This window comes from Rhagoletis zephyria, unplaced genomic scaffold (genome assembly GCF_001687245.7).
Source record: "Rhagoletis zephyria isolate East Lansing unplaced genomic scaffold, Rhagoletis_zephyria_1.1 Rzeph_scaffold_01497, whole genome shotgun sequence".
In the NCBI taxonomy this organism is placed as follows: domain Eukaryota; kingdom Metazoa; phylum Arthropoda; class Insecta; order Diptera; family Tephritidae; genus Rhagoletis; species Rhagoletis zephyria.
In genome coordinates, this window is record NW_016158581.1 from 107,851 (window position 1) to 122,709 (window position 14,859).

At 35.7% G+C, this 14,859-nt stretch overlaps 3 protein-coding genes across 5 annotated transcripts; 2 read left to right on the forward strand and 1 right to left on the reverse strand.

The window, feature by feature from the left end:
• Positions 1-1,930: 1,930 nt before the first annotated feature.
• Positions 1,931-5,060, forward strand: l(3)07882 (Nucleolar protein 14 homolog l(3)07882). Its single transcript, XM_017617802.1, has 4 exons — positions 1,931-2,558; positions 2,614-3,108; positions 3,177-4,650; positions 4,734-5,060. Exons 1-4 carry the CDS (start codon positions 2,048-2,050, stop codon positions 4,837-4,839), a joined length of 2,586 nt encoding a protein of 861 aa, XP_017473291.1. The 5' UTR covers positions 1,931-2,047; the 3' UTR covers positions 4,840-5,060.
• A 121-nt stretch (positions 5,061-5,181) lies between these two features.
• On the reverse strand, positions 5,182-6,856 carry P5cr-2 (Pyrroline-5-carboxylate reductase-like 2). 2 transcript variants are annotated; one of them, XM_017617803.1, is made up of 5 exons: positions 6,320-6,856; positions 6,184-6,254; positions 5,948-6,124; positions 5,466-5,883; positions 5,182-5,425 (listed from the first exon to the last, which is right to left on the reverse strand). In XM_017617803.1, exons 1-5 carry the CDS (start codon positions 6,396-6,398, stop codon positions 5,334-5,336), a joined length of 837 nt encoding a protein of 278 aa, XP_017473292.1. In that variant the 5' UTR covers positions 6,399-6,856; the 3' UTR covers positions 5,182-5,333. The 2 variants fall into 2 exon arrangements, with proteins under 2 accessions (XP_017473292.1, XP_017473293.1); XM_017617804.1 differs by having other exon boundaries at positions 5,182-5,404; positions 6,320-6,835.
• Positions 6,857-12,966: 6,110 nt separating this feature from the next.
• Positions 12,967-14,853, forward strand: LOC108364220 (ubiquitin-conjugating enzyme E2 J2). 2 transcript variants are annotated; one of them, XM_017617807.1, is made up of 5 exons: positions 12,967-13,314; positions 13,364-13,636; positions 13,859-14,150; positions 14,215-14,285; positions 14,352-14,853. In XM_017617807.1, exons 3-5 carry the CDS (start codon positions 13,859-13,861, stop codon positions 14,757-14,759), a joined length of 771 nt encoding a protein of 256 aa, XP_017473296.1. In that variant the 5' UTR covers positions 12,967-13,314; positions 13,364-13,636; the 3' UTR covers positions 14,760-14,853. The 2 variants fall into 2 exon arrangements, with proteins under 2 accessions (XP_017473296.1, XP_017473295.1); XM_017617806.1 differs by lacking the exon at positions 13,364-13,636 and having other exon boundaries at positions 12,974-13,314.
• Positions 14,854-14,859: the final 6 nt, after the last annotated feature.

A 14,859-nucleotide genomic window follows, 5' to 3' on the forward strand; every position in this document is an offset into this window, starting at 1 on the left:
TCCGAACAATTCAATTTGGCGGTTCACAGCTGTCAACAACAATTGTGTACAAAATCATTGCTCTGTGTGCACACGAAGGGCAAAACCAAAAGAGACGTTGCCGAATATGAGCAACAAAAGTTTCTCTGTGTAAACCCAGTCCGACGGTTAGCAAACGACAGTATCGTACTTATCCGTTTCTGCATCTTCTACGATTTGCCGATATTTAGCCGATAACGACAAGTGTGCAGCCCCCATTGAAATGCATGTGCTCGCCTCAAAATTTAAGGGCGAGACGATAAGGCAACAATGATTGGAAGAAAAGTGTGCAGATAGCCTTATAATTTATACGCTGACGACACACAATCAGTTTTGCCTTTAAATTTCCTCACACACATTGCTTGTAAAAAAAATATCAAAATTGAAAGTCATTACGTTGGCTGCATCCAATTTGAGAATCAATTTCATTATCAATATATCGTCTTCAAGAAAACAATGTCACTAACCAGCTTCTGAAGACCATTTTTAATTCCATTGTAGATTAACATTTTAGCATGCAGAAAGTTAGTATATTTTTATTTTCACAAAATTGAAAGCAAAACTGAAACTCAATTGAAAGGAAAAAATCGAAGGCAAGTTGCCCATTCAAGTTATAAATAAGAGTATGTTAGTGAAAAAATGTGAGTGTATTGAAAACTGAAAGGGGAAAATTGAATGTGTAACGTCCCGGTTATCCTGAGTTTTTCCAGAAAAAAAATTCACCCGAAAATTTTTCATCCACCCATAGTAAATACAACCATGGAAATTTTCCTTGTGATTTGCCTTTTGGAAATAAAAAACCTCTTCCGAAAGACACTTTACATGCAAGGTAACTTAAGCACAAAATACAATAACTCAGTGGCAGTGGCAGTTTTTCGAAATCAGCTGTTTTTTAGAAAGTGTGGTGTCCAATGAAGCGACTCACAATACAGCAGTGGCAGTTAGCAGTACTGCTCAGTTTAGCCCAAATTCTAAATTCACTGCCACTGCCTTCATCGCAGCGAACTTCGCATGCTGCATTTGACATAAATGAAACGCAGCCAACATCTGTGGATGTCACTGAAGCCTAAAAGGCAACAACAAAAATGTAAACAAACAAAAGGGAATATCAAAAAAAGCAGTCACTGACAACCATGATCCAACTACACAAGATCTGATAAGATGAAGCAAAAGAAAAAAGTAATTTTCTGGCTGACGTTTGTAATTTCGGCCCCATGTTATTTTCCGCGAAAAGTAAACAAAGAATATAAAGACGAAGCATAATGAAAAAATGCAAGCAATGTTGTGCACATGTTTGTGCTGACCAATTTATTATTTTTGTACGTGTTTTTGCATCCAATCACCGCGCACTTCATTTTAATTACATTTGCACAAAAAATCACTGAAATAAACCACCGACAAAATACACATAAAGAAAGAAGCAAAACAGAAATAGCAAACTTCAAAGTTACGAACGTCACACACTTTTTTCTCAATTGCTATTACTGGCCGTCTCCACAGGATATTTATTGCTGCCCAGCTGTCATTTTGGTCGCTAGATATAAGTTATATCAGCGGCAATATTTGTGTGGGCTTTTTTATATCTTGATATACGCATTTGTATGATAGCTTCGAAAACGTATTTTTGCCAGATTTAATCGATTAAAAAATTAAAAAGATAGGCTATTTTACAACCAAATACATAATTACAAATATTTTAACAGGAGACAGCTCAATTTTTGCTTTTATACTAGAATAACAATGATGTTGCAGCCACGAAGTTTTCGTGCAAATGAAAATGTAGCTGTCAAACTACCAAATTGCCGGCAATAGATGGCAAGATATAGCCATTCAACCCTGAGTGAGTTGAACGCAAAAGTTGAACGCAAAGTCCCTGTGTGGGAACACCTTTTAATATTTGTCATTTGCAAATGCAACCCTATGCTGGCTCCACGTGCCGAAATTAAATGTCAAATTAATGTTTTGTTCCATTCTATACTCAATTTTATATAGGCTCTTTTCTTAAATTTTTTAGCGATTAAAAATAATTATGGCCAAAGCGAAGAAAAACAAAAAAACTTTAGCAGACAAAGTTTATGCCAAAAAAAGCGATGCAGCAGCTAATACAAATCCATTTGCAACTGCAAGGCCAGCGACTTCGAAGAGATTAAATCCTTTCGAGATGCATATAAACAGAGAAAAGTTCCAAATTCTTGGACGGACTTCCAAGCACAGCAAAGGATTACCAGGTGTGTCTCGAGCCAAAGCTGTTAAGAGACGTCAGGAAACGCTTGCGGTAGAGTATCAAGCAAAGCATAAAACGAATAAATTTCGAGATCGTAGAATAGGAAAACATCAAAATAGCGACCAACTTAGTGAAGATGTAATCAATGCACGTTTTGTGGCCGCAAGAGTAGAGCAGCTTAACCAAAGTAAATCTTCAAGATTTAACCTTAACGACGATGAAATTTTGACACATCGTGGTCAAACACTCGAGGATATTGAACAGTTTCGCGACGAGCGATCCGATGATGAAGATTTAGATGATGAGAAAGTGAATGGTTTGTACTAAATATTTTTCTTTGTGCAAAAGTTGAACTATATTTTTGATTCCAGCTGAGTTCACTGAAGCCGCACACTTTGGAGGAGACGTTGCTCTGTCAAAGGACCGACAGGCTGCAATCGATGAAATGATTGCTGAGCAAAAGAAGCGTAAAATGGAGATAGCGAAAGAGAAAGATGAAGTGCACACTTTAACTGAAAAATTGGATTCAAACTATAAAGATCTACTCGGACTTGTTGACAAAATGTCAAAAAAAGAAATGCTTAAAAAGCCCAAACCAGATGATTACGATAAAACATTGAAGGAAATGATTTTTGAACCTAGAGGTGTGGTTGCTGATAAATTATTGTCAGAGGAAGATTTAGCTAAGAAAGAAAAAGAACGGTTGGAAGAATTGGAAAAAGAGCGCCTGAGACGAATGCGTGGAGATGAAGAAGTGGAAGTTGCATCAAATCAACCAAATCACCGGTCAGCCGATGCACTAGATGATGGATATTTCGGTTATGCGGTGGAAGAGGAAGATGAAATTTTGGCATACACTTTAGATGGTTTGTTAAAAAAAAAGAAGCATCTTTATACATTAACATTTTGTCTTATGTAATTTCCTATACTAAAGGTGAATTAGGAACGAAGTTAATTGGAAATGAATCTAAAGAATTGGAGCAGGAATCCGTAGAGGTCGATGATAATGAAGAAGATGAAGATGCGGAAGAAGAGGGTTCAGAAAGTGATATTAATTCAAATGCCGAAGAGGATAAAGTAGATAACTTAAGCGATTTAAAACTTACTGATTCTGAATCTGATGAGGCTGAAGTTGAAAATGAACAAGGAACGACTGTAAGCAGTAACAAGAAAAAGAAATCAAAAGCAAATTTAGAAGAATATCCTGGTTTACCATATACATTGGATATTCCAACAAAATACAACGATTTCAATAAATTGTTGCGCAAGCGTGCTCCCAAGGAGCAAGGTGTTGTAATTGAGCGTCTTATAAAATGTAATCATCCAAAGTTGGATGGTATAAACAACAAAGAAAAGATGGAAAAACTTTTTGCGTATCTATTGCAGTACGTAAATGAAACTTTCACCGACGCCACTCCAAACGACATATCCACAAAATTTAAAATACTGGACAAGCTAAACCCGCATATGTACGACTTAGTTCACATGAATCCAGAAAAAATGTCAAGTACGCTATTGGAGGTTATCAAGGAAAAATATACCAGTTATCGTAAAAATACTAAATTATTTCCAACACTTGAAACGCTTATTTTTTTCAAACTTGTATCTAATTACTGCAGTACTTCAGATTTCCGACATGCTGTTGTAACACCATGTTATATATTCTTACAACACATATTGTCAAAGTCCCGGATACGGTCACGACGGGATATCGCCGGTGGCCTATTTTTAGTGACACTTACCCTTGAATTCTCGCGGTTATCGAAACGGATTTTGCCAGCAGCACTTAACTTTTTACTTGGGATCGTATATTTAAGTATACCAAAGCGACCAGTAGAAGTATTGAAAATTGTACCACCTTTTCAGAGTGTTGGACCAATGAGCAAACTGCTGGCAGTCACAGAAATCAGTGAGAAGGAAACGTTAATAGACGAGTTATTGAAATCTGAAGACTTAGTTTTGACCGCGTTTTCTTTAGACTTTAAGATAAGAGCTTTAAATACGGCGCTCAAATTGATAAGGGATATTATCACAAATATAGAAGAACATATTGGCTCAAACTATTTTGCTGCACCCTTTTTGCATTTACTCGAACGTCTTCCGGTAGATATTTACCCTGAATTTGTGTGTGGAAATTTTAAGGCGGCAAAGATTGCTTTAGAACGTGTTTCTAAGAAAAAATTAATTAAGATTGTGCCTCCAGAAAAGAAACCAAAAGCGCTGCGCCTACTTGAGCCGCGAATCGAAGTAATTTACGACGATAAGCGGAGACCGCGTTTAACGAAAGAAAAGGAGGAGCGGGCTAAGTTAGTACACAAAATACGACGTGAAACTAAAGGTGCTATACGAGAGATACGCAGAGATACTGAGTTCTTGCAAAATATTCGAATACAAAAACAAATCCAAAGGTACGAGAATTTTTCGTTTGAAATATACATACATAATACGTACATATGTAATATTTTTGAAATATACATAATTTTCTTTTCAGTGATATGGAGCGCAAAGAAAAAGTCAAGCGCATCTATCAAGAAGCCTCTGCCCAGCAAGGTGAACTTAATGAGCTGGAACGTATTAAGAAGCGGAAAAAGTTTTAGTGATACTATGTAGACTTTTAATTATTTAAATTAGTTTATATTGATTAAAAAGATAAGCAAGAAAATATAGACTAAATTAATCAAAACATATTAAGTATAATATACGTGGACATACAAATTATGCACATAAACGCACATTTAAAACTGTTCGGTCCATCGTAAACAAAATATTTATTGAGAGACATGCATTTCTACTGAGTCACTAAAAAACAACGAGCAAAAACTATAGAGAAAACTAACTACATTTGTACACATTTACTGTATAAGTAAATTATTTACAAAATGCAAAGATTTAATAATAAGTCGGTTGCGAAAACAAGCAAAATGATAAGACAATTTGAGTAAAATGCTGTAGTTTGTGTGATTGACACGCCCTATTATATATTTAATGTATATTTTTGTTTATATTTTTATTATACACAGAGTGACCGAAATGATTCCACTAAGCTAAGAGAACTTCAACATTCCTTCAAATTGAACTTTAAGTATTAATACTAATTGCCAGAAATTTCCTGGCATCGTAACGTAGCTGCTTCCACTGCGCCAGAAACTGTGCCACGAAAACCTATTTTTAAAATAGTAAATACTACCAACAATTTTTTTTTTTTTAGTAATAAAATAAATACCTGCCGATTCTAACACCTTTAGTGCGGCAGCAGTTGATCCCGCGGGGCTTGTTACATTATCCTTCAAAACACCCGGGTGTTCATTAGTATCGCGAACCAACTGTCCAGATCCTAAAACAGTTTGCGCGGAAAGACGATAAGCTAAATCGCGCGGTAAACCCATACGTACTCCACCATCCGCTAAGGCTTCTATCATGACAAACACATAAGCTGGCCCACTTCCGCTCAAAGCTGTGATGGGATCAAACAAATATTCTGGCACTTCTTCACAGGTGCCAATCGCCTCAAATAGTGATTTTGTTACTTGGCCATCCTCTTGATTTGCCTTGGTACCGCGAGTATATACCGAGCACGCTGATTTTACAAGAGCAGGCATGTTCGGCATGGCGCGGATGACTCGTGCGTTAATGTCTAAATGCTGCAATTGGAGATAATCTTTTAGGTAAATATTTACCAATCAATATCTTACTATTAATGCGTACCTGTTCCAACATTTTTATAGTTATGCCCATGGCTATTGAGATAAACAATTTATTATTGCTTAGCGATTTTATTTCAGGTAAGATAATGGGTACTACCTCTGGCTTAACTGATATGAATACAATATCAGATTTTTCAACGACTGGCTCGTTTTTTACAACCGTTTCGACGCCGATTTTCTAAATTCAATTGAAAATTAGTAAAATATTTTAATTATTTGTTTATATGATGTATTTACCTGGAACTGTTTAAGGCTTTGTATGTCGTTTGGGTGTACGCTAGCAATCACACTGTCGGATTTTGTAAGACCTACATGGAAAAAATGATATGGAAATATAATTTTAAGCATTTCTGTATGGTTATTATTTATTTACCGGCTGAGAGAAAGCCTTTTATCATAGCTAGTGCCATCTTACCGCCCCCAATGACCCCGATTCTACCCACTTGATTCATATTTGTTTAGTATAATCTAAAATCACAGCAATATTATTTGAATACTCGAAGACTAGGTCCAAACAGCGCAATTGCCAATCGTTAATTAAACACCTATCAGCACGAAACTCAGAATGCGTCGTAAGTGAGAAACGCCTGATAAGGAATTGTATGATAAGCTGAGCACTATAGCCAATGATCAAGCAAATATATAGATAAGTGCCTTCGATATCCGCTGCACGTCCCTGTTCAAATACAAGCTATTACAAGCAAATTGTATACATATTTTTGTACACTTGCATTGTAAATGTATGTTGTAGCCGAACAGAGGCTTTAACTGATAAGCTTCAAAGAATAATAACCAGCAAATGTTTTGAATTGAAGCGTCCATAAGTTAAAATGAATGACGCCTCCCATAAATCTTGTATACATAACAAGCAAGTGCACAACTATTTATACAAATTACACTGGTTTACATCAAAAATGTTCAATGGATGCCACTATCCGATTCCGATATAGAATTGCTCGCTGATTCCGAAAATTTAGTTAATTATTCATTCTATGGATAACTTTTCGAGATATTTTGAATTTACCGTTATTCAGCTTAATACCAAAATTGGTTCCATTTAATCACGAATATCGTACGAACAAATTTAACAATCTTAATATGAAAACTAATAAAATTCTCCATAAAACATAAATATATGTTACCGGCCAAACCCGATATTAGGACAAACTAGTTTTACCTAGGCTAAAGAACACATTTAAGCGTAGGTGACCTTCGACCGCACTTTAAAAAATAACCCTCATCAGTCCAACTCCAAGTACGCAGTCCAAAATATTGTTGCGTCCAACTTGATTTCACATTGGACGGATATATTGGTGGAACTATTTTAGCCTAGGCTAGACTAGTTTGTCCTAAGATCGGGTTTGGCCGATAATATACATTACTTTCCGATAGGACTTATAGTTTCTGACAAATTAATTAATCATTCCAGTTTTTTCAAATTTCCAATGAAAAAAGCAAGCTTTTACAGAAAAAGAATTTAAATTTAAAAGATAACGGGTTCTGTGCCAAATTTTTGCATTTGTGCTAAAGTATGTTCTGTTACAAAAAAAAAAAAAATCACCAATGAAGAAAATCGATGGATAAGTAAAAAATTCNTGTGCCAAATTTTTGCATTTGTGCTAAAGTATGTTCTGTTACAAAAAAAATCACGAATGAAGAAAATCGATGGATAAGTAAAAAATTCATGAGTGGTCAAACGAAAATACGCAAAGATTTTTTGTATGAAAAATGAGCAGGAACGAAAGTTACTCATACGCCAAATACACCTGAGTAGCACGCTTTTCGGCTCATATTTCATACAAAAAATCTTTGCGCATTTTCATTTGATCACTCATTACTTCCTTATTTATCCATCGATTTGCTTCATTAGTAACATGTTTTTTTTTTTTTTTTGTAAGAGAACAGGCAATGCAAAAATTTGGCACAGAGCTTATTTTTTAAATTTTTCTTCTGTTAAAGTTTATTTTTTAATTTTTTCTTATAATTAAAAAAAAACTGGAATGATTAATTAATTTGTCAGACACTATGAGTCCTATCGGAAAGTCATGTATATATGGTTTATGGACAATTGCATTAGCTTTGATTTAACGTATCTCATTTTATGATGGTTAAATTGGTACGTAAGATATACGTGATTAAGTGGAACCACTTTTTGTTTTAAGCTGAATAGCGAATAATTGCAATTATCCATAGAAAAAAAAATTAACTCGATTTTCGGAGTCACCGAGCAATTCTACATAGAAATTGGATAGTGGCGTCTGGAGAAAAAAACCAATCTAAAATTTGTGATCCAGTGTTTCTTTTTTGCATAACACACTGGGCTAAAATCTGAATAACCTGAGTAAGTTTAATGAATATGGGATATGAAAAGGAGATTTATTTTGAGCCCCAAATTTGTTTAATTTTGCAAAAAAAAAAATCGTTACCCTACACGGAGCACGGGGATAAGGTCTAACCCAAAAGTTTTTGCCAAACCACTTTTTCTTCAAATTAATATTTTGTCATAATAATAACACGATATGAGCTAGCTATTATAAGGGAACTCAAAATAAAACTCATTATTCTTAACTTTTCCAAGTACGTGAAAGAACATTCCACAGTAGAATTTTTGGGCAGGAAATTTTTACTTTTTCCACCTTTTTTACTTTAACTGCAAAAAAACAACATTTTAACTTTTAAATTAGCAAAAAATGTGAAAATCTATGTTTTTATACTTTATGCGATCTGTCACCATACTATTTATCCTGACTGTACCAATTATTATATTCATTTTAAAGGTTATTAAATACCCACGAAAATGTGTTTTATGGCGACAAGAGCCATACTCCTCAGGCCACTGTGATGCGAGCTGACATATCCATGTTAAGTTCGTTACATCTATGGCTTGGACAATGAGATTCAGGCGAAAACTCTGCACATGCGTTGGGAATGAAGTATCTTTAAAAAATATTTTGCTTTTTTAACCTACTTCCAAAAAAGGAGAAGGTTATCAGTTCGTCGGAATCTTTTTTTTTTTTTTTTTATTCATGTTACCGCATAACTTTGGACCACGTCAACCGATTTCGATAAATCTTTTTGTATCGGAAAGGTAGTGTCTCAGAGGTGGTCCCATACTAATCAGGTTGAGATCCGATCAGTGGATCATGAGATATATATATATATATATATATTTTTTTTTTATATGGGAGTTGAAGTCGGTTTTTTTTTTGCTAAAAATTACTTGTTAAATTTTCAATTTTTTGTTTTTTAGATATCTTGTGATTTACAATAGATAAACAAGTAACTTAACAAAGCTTTTAAGGCGCATTTAATGAGGTGCTGTTATTTATATATTTAATAAAAGAGGAAAAACCTACCCACGCACCACCGAACGGCTAATTAATTTGTCGAGTTGTTTCTTTCCATCCAAGTAATATACGTTTTAAATATGAAACAAATCGGACCATAAATACAGATTTTCCAAGTATTTATTCATACATATGGAGCCCTTACCGCCAAAAAGATTTAAGCGGCATTTTTTTGAAAATTTGTATTTTGATGCAGAAATGCATCTACATAGAATAATAAATAAAATAAAAATAAAAACTTTTTAATATACAACGCTTTTATAAATGGACTAAAAAGTAAAAAATAATCGGCCCTACCGCGAATTTCACATGAACAAATATTCCCAAAAATTATAAAGCAAAACAAGAACAATTTTTCCGAATTGGTTTTTGTTTTGCATGTTAAATTATGGGAAAGATTTATTCACATGGAATTGGCGATAGGGCTGAATATTTCTCAGTCCCACAGAATTTGTTTTGATAACTTTTGATTTTGAAATTTCAGCAAAAGTCATTATAAACAATTTATGAGATTGAAAACAAAAAACGTGGAGCGCATGCAACACAAAACATTAGACTTACTTGACAACTACATACATAACATGGACCTAAAATTTCTACAGCGAAAGTACAGGTTTGAGATCGATTTTAAGTGGTCGTTACCCTGTAGGGAAAATCTCTAGTTTTGAACTGTTGCGCTTCTAGTACATTTAGAACCACTACTAGTTCGCGATAAATCTCTTTTGCATGCAAACAACTGGCGAATTTAACACAGCGATGTCATAGGAATTGGAAATTGTCCCCCGCTGCATTACCTTTTCTATAGTTCAGAACCAGTCCTAAATTCGACATATGGGATCTAGTTCGCTTTGCACACCATTTTCTATAGTTTCGAACCAGTTGTAAACGAAAAAAGTAACAACATGGTAGAAAATTTCAATTATTTGCAGAGAAATGTATTTTCAATCTGAAATCAAATTTGTTTGAATGAATGTAAATTAAATTGTACATTTGAAAACACGTTTACATACCTTTGGCTGTAGCTGAATTTGCAGAGCTGCTGACTGTTATTGGTTATATTCCAGAAGGTCCCAAAATGTTAAGATGCTAACACAAATATTAGTTTTGTATTGCCAAACTATGAAAAAGCATCTGCGACGTGCAGACTGAAAGCGTATTTGAACGAAAAACCCGCCAAGCAAAAATCTATTTAAAGCAAACAAGCCCCCCGCTGCATCCCTTTTTCAATAGTTTCGAAATAGTACAAAATTCGCCAGATGAGATCTAGTTCGTTCTGCATCCCTTTTTCTATAGTTTTGAATCAGTTCTAAATTCGTCATTTTAGATATAGATTTCTAAAATTGTTTTTTAAAAGTACCACATATCGCTGTTTTTGAACTGGTGGCGATCTAGTTACTATCGGACTGGTTCGTTTTTGGCGATAAAGATCTAGTACGGAACTACAAATTTGGTTCACCAGTTCGGGCTGAATAGATACTATTATAATAAAACTTGCAGTGAAAAGAGAACATTGCAGTGAAAAGAGAACAGAAGACTATGCAAGCAAAATGTTGTTTTCTCAACTTGCAGTGAAAAGAGAACAGAAGACTATGCAAGCAAAATGTTGTTTTCTCACATTTAGAATATGCCTACATATGTACATACATACATATAGCAGCAATTAATTTCATTTAAAGAAATGGCGTGTCGTCCATTTCCGCTGTAGCGTATGTAGTGCTTCTTCTGGCGAGGCGACATCTATCTCTAGAGTTTTTCTAATTGTATGTCTTTGATATGATACCTTCGACGAGGTTGATATCTAAACTAGGTTTGCCATAAATACCTTTGTTATATTTATAAGCTCTGATCCAATACTTTTCGTGAAAAATCCTGTACAACTGTCAAACAGCAAAATTACTCTCTGAAGTGGGAGTAAAAAGTGAGTAACAACAAAAAGTACGGGAACAAAAAATTCATTTTTCTTGTAAAAACGTCAACCAGTGATTGCTTGACACTTTTCATGATTTTACCAGAAGCAAACGTTCGGGTAAAATCTTGCAACTTCATTCTCTACACAACTCTCCAAAAGTCGCTCTCATTTACAGGATTTTGGAGGATTTTGGAGTGCGGGAACATTTTTCCTGCAACTTCCTGCAAGCTCGTGTAAAATCCTGTAAGTTCATGGAGTACTGGATCAGAGCTATAGTATGGTGGTCTGGACATACATAATGTGACCAACCGTACTTCTTTCGGAAGTACAGTACTTCTTTTTTCGCTCTTGTACTTCGAAGTAGAGTCAAATGTACTTCTTTACGATATTTTGTACTTCGGGAGGGAGATTCTGTAACCAGCGACAATTTTCGGATCGCTATCGCACTTTTTGACGCATGAAAATTGTCGCTAACTGGTTACAGAATCTCCCCCCCGGGTCCTGTTCTTCTCCGTTATTCTAGACAATCTTCACATGGCCTGGGCGATAAATTCGTTCAAACCATTAAAGTCGCCGGCGACCGGTGGCATCATATCTGCGCAGCTGCAAAGGGCTCTGAAGATGTCGTGCAACTGGTTGGATCCATGCATGTGGACCGGGTACATCCCCAAGTCTTAGAGGGTAGTCAGTGTTGCATTCATCCCGAAGGCCGGAAAAGGTTATCATGTTTCTCCTAGGGATTTTAGGCCTATCAGTAACTGTCTTTCAAGAGCTCAATATGCTTATCGCAAGAAAAGGTCGGTGAATACCGCCCTGCACACATTGGTAAAGTTGTCAGAGGATCCCTTCACGCAGTAGGGCCTCTTCGATATCGAGGGGGCCTTCAACAATGTCACTCCAGAGGCAATAGTCAAGTATATTCATAATCTGGTGGTTGCAACCAACATAATAAGCTTACTTCGTAAGAACTGTCGCGACGGAGTGGGGGAGTCAACGGCACTCCAAAATGTGGTGTTATCTCTCCCCTGCCCTGGATTGCGGTTGTAAACGACCTTCTAGAGGAACTGGAAAAGTGGGCTGTCGGGCGATCGCCTATGTGGATGATGTGGAACTCTTGGTTAAGGGACGATTTCTATACACTGTTTTTGATTTAGCTCAAGGTTACCTAAACCAGGTAACTAGGTGGATGATCAACGGCGGCTGTCGTAGAAGCCTAACATTGAGGAAAGGGTACGAAAGGTGCGATTGGTATTCATGCGGTGAGACTAGAAATTTCGACTGATCCTTTTTTATCAGCGGCCAAGAGAAAGTTGAAGTGGAATCATCTCCACACTTTCTTTTAGACTGTCCAACCCTCGCTTAGATGAAACATTTTTGCTCGCACTTCCGAACAAACACTGAGCGCTCAGGGATCGAAATTAGCCGCGTTAGCTCGCGGCGTTACTTAACCCAACCTAACCTGTACTTCTTTGAGCTATGAAATAGTTGGTCACACTATTCATGACCCGCTTCCGTTAACTTTTTTACACCAGTTACATATACATCGTCGCGTTCTTACGTGATCTTGCACTTTTGGTTCATGTTTTAGCTGTTTTTCAAACGATTTCTGATTACACTTATCGATATCGAGCTGTGACACTGTTATCGACAAATTTTGAGTGTGATTTCTNTTACATATACATCGTCGCGTTCTTACGTGATCTTGCACTTTTGGTTCATGGGACATAGCTGTTTTTCAAACGATTTCTGATTACACTTATCGATATCGAGCTGTGACACTGTTATCGACAAATTTTGAGTGTGATTTCTAGATAGGAACAGAAGAAATATATATTTAATAAATTCAGGGACTGCGGACCATCGTACAGTACCATGCTGCGGACAATCTTTCGTGTCTGAGTGAATAATTGCATTATTAAAGAGGAATAAATAATTTGAAGAGTGAAGATACCAAGAATATAACCAATTGCTATCTACAAAGGCTAGAGCTAAGTTTGCATATATTTGGGGACACATCATCGTTTTTGCGTCGATCACGAGAGTTCCAACAAACGGTGGTCAGAGTGGAGGTGGCGCCGGAAGTAAAAAAGAGCTGATTATTGTTTTGGAAAGGTAAAATATGCATAAGTGAAAAAAATATTTATATATTTTCCATTTTCAGAAAATATACAATTAAACACTTGATAACTTCAATGCCAAGGTCTAGTTTAATACTGGCCAACTTGGGGTCAATAGCAGGTTCAAAACTAGTTAAACAATTAAAGTAGCGCAGCAGTTGTAGAAGCATTGAAACCGATTCATGTTCTTAATTATAGTATAATTATTATACAATAAACATTTCCGAGCGGGGGGAAATTGATATGAATATTACTGATTGCTTGCTTGTATAAAAAAAGTGAAGCAACCCACCTCGTGTTCGGTGAAGCCGATAAAAGTAAGTGTAGCAAATTACTTACACCACGTAAATATTTGGATATTTGATAAAGGAAAAGTTTTACAATTGATATGCCGATGAAAAGAATTACTGCTGCCAACTTTGAAAAACCCTATTCGATATTAAAGCATAGTTAAACGTATTACTTTTTATCTTATCATGCACGTAAAATTATTATATTTTTTATATGACGATTTTTATATTTCTCTTTATTTTAAAAAGATGACTTCTACAAAACCACGAAAACAACCAACTGCCATATCTCGTATGAGGCAAGATTATATGCGATTAAAGCGTGATCCCTTGCCATATATCACTGCAGAGCCCTTGCCAAACAATATTCTAGAGTGGCATTATGTTGTAAAAGGACCTGCTAACACGCCTTACTATGGAGGTTACTACCATGGCACTTTACTTTTTCCTAGAGAGTTTCCTTTTAAGCCACCTTCAATATACATGTTGACTCCAAATGGCCGCTTTAAAACGAATACACGACTCTGCCTTAGTATATCAGGTCAGTTTTTTTAAAGATTAAAGATGATTTTGTATTGAATATTTATTTAATTCTTATTCAAAAGACTTCCATCCCGACACATGGAATCCAACATGGTGCGTTGGAACGATTTTGACTGGCCTTCTTAGCTTTATGGTACATAACATTTAATATGATGCTAGTTATTACAGTTAGTTTAATAACTTTTACGTGATTGAACAGCTTGAAACGACTCCAACTCTTGGTTCAATTGAGACAACGACTTATGAAAAACAGAGTTACGCCAGAAAGTCTTTGGAATTCAATCTGAAAGATCCGCTATTTCGTGAATTATTTCCTGAAGTATGTGAAGAGATTAATAAGCTATTGCAAGACGAAAAGGAAAAGCAGGCTCTTTTAAATGGCGCAATTCCTAATAGTATCGATAAAAGTGGTATAACTTCAAATAATAACGGATCTTGTGCTAATGAAGCTAACGGAGACCTACAGGCAAAGTCAACTGTAAACGTCAAGAAATCGAAGTCGCTTATAAATTGGCCAGCGTTATATTCGAATTTGGTGATTGGAATAAGCTTTGCGATTTTTGCGTTGGTAGTCAATTATGTGATCAAGAATTTGAATCAGGAATAAATGGTAAATCGTTGTAGCCCGCAAGCACAATGCACTATGTAATACGATCGATCTATCTATTGTTGATATGCATAGATTTATATAATAGGTAGTGTACATA

Excerpts from the sequence above, each read along its gene's own strand:
- P5cr-2 (XM_017617803.1), bottom strand. The coding sequence starts at position 6,398 with ATGAATCAAGTGGGTAGAATCGGGGTCATTGGGGGCGGTAAGATGGCA. Across the intron at positions 6,255-6,319 it reads AAAAGGCTTTCTCTCAGCCG|GTCTTACAAAATCCGACAGT; the intron begins GTAAATAAATAA and ends TTTTCCATGTAG. Across the intron at positions 6,125-6,183 it reads AAAGCCTTAAACAGTTCCAG|AAAATCGGCGTCGAAACGGT; the intron begins GTAAATACATCA and ends AATTGAATTTAG.
- LOC108364220 (XM_017617807.1), top strand. The coding sequence starts at position 13,859 with ATGACTTCTACAAAACCACGAAAACAACCAACTGCCATATCTCGTATG. Across the intron at positions 14,151-14,214 it reads ACTCTGCCTTAGTATATCAG|ACTTCCATCCCGACACATGG; the intron begins GTCAGTTTTTTT and ends CTTATTCAAAAG. Across the intron at positions 14,286-14,351 it reads CTGGCCTTCTTAGCTTTATG|CTTGAAACGACTCCAACTCT; the intron begins GTACATAACATT and ends GTGATTGAACAG.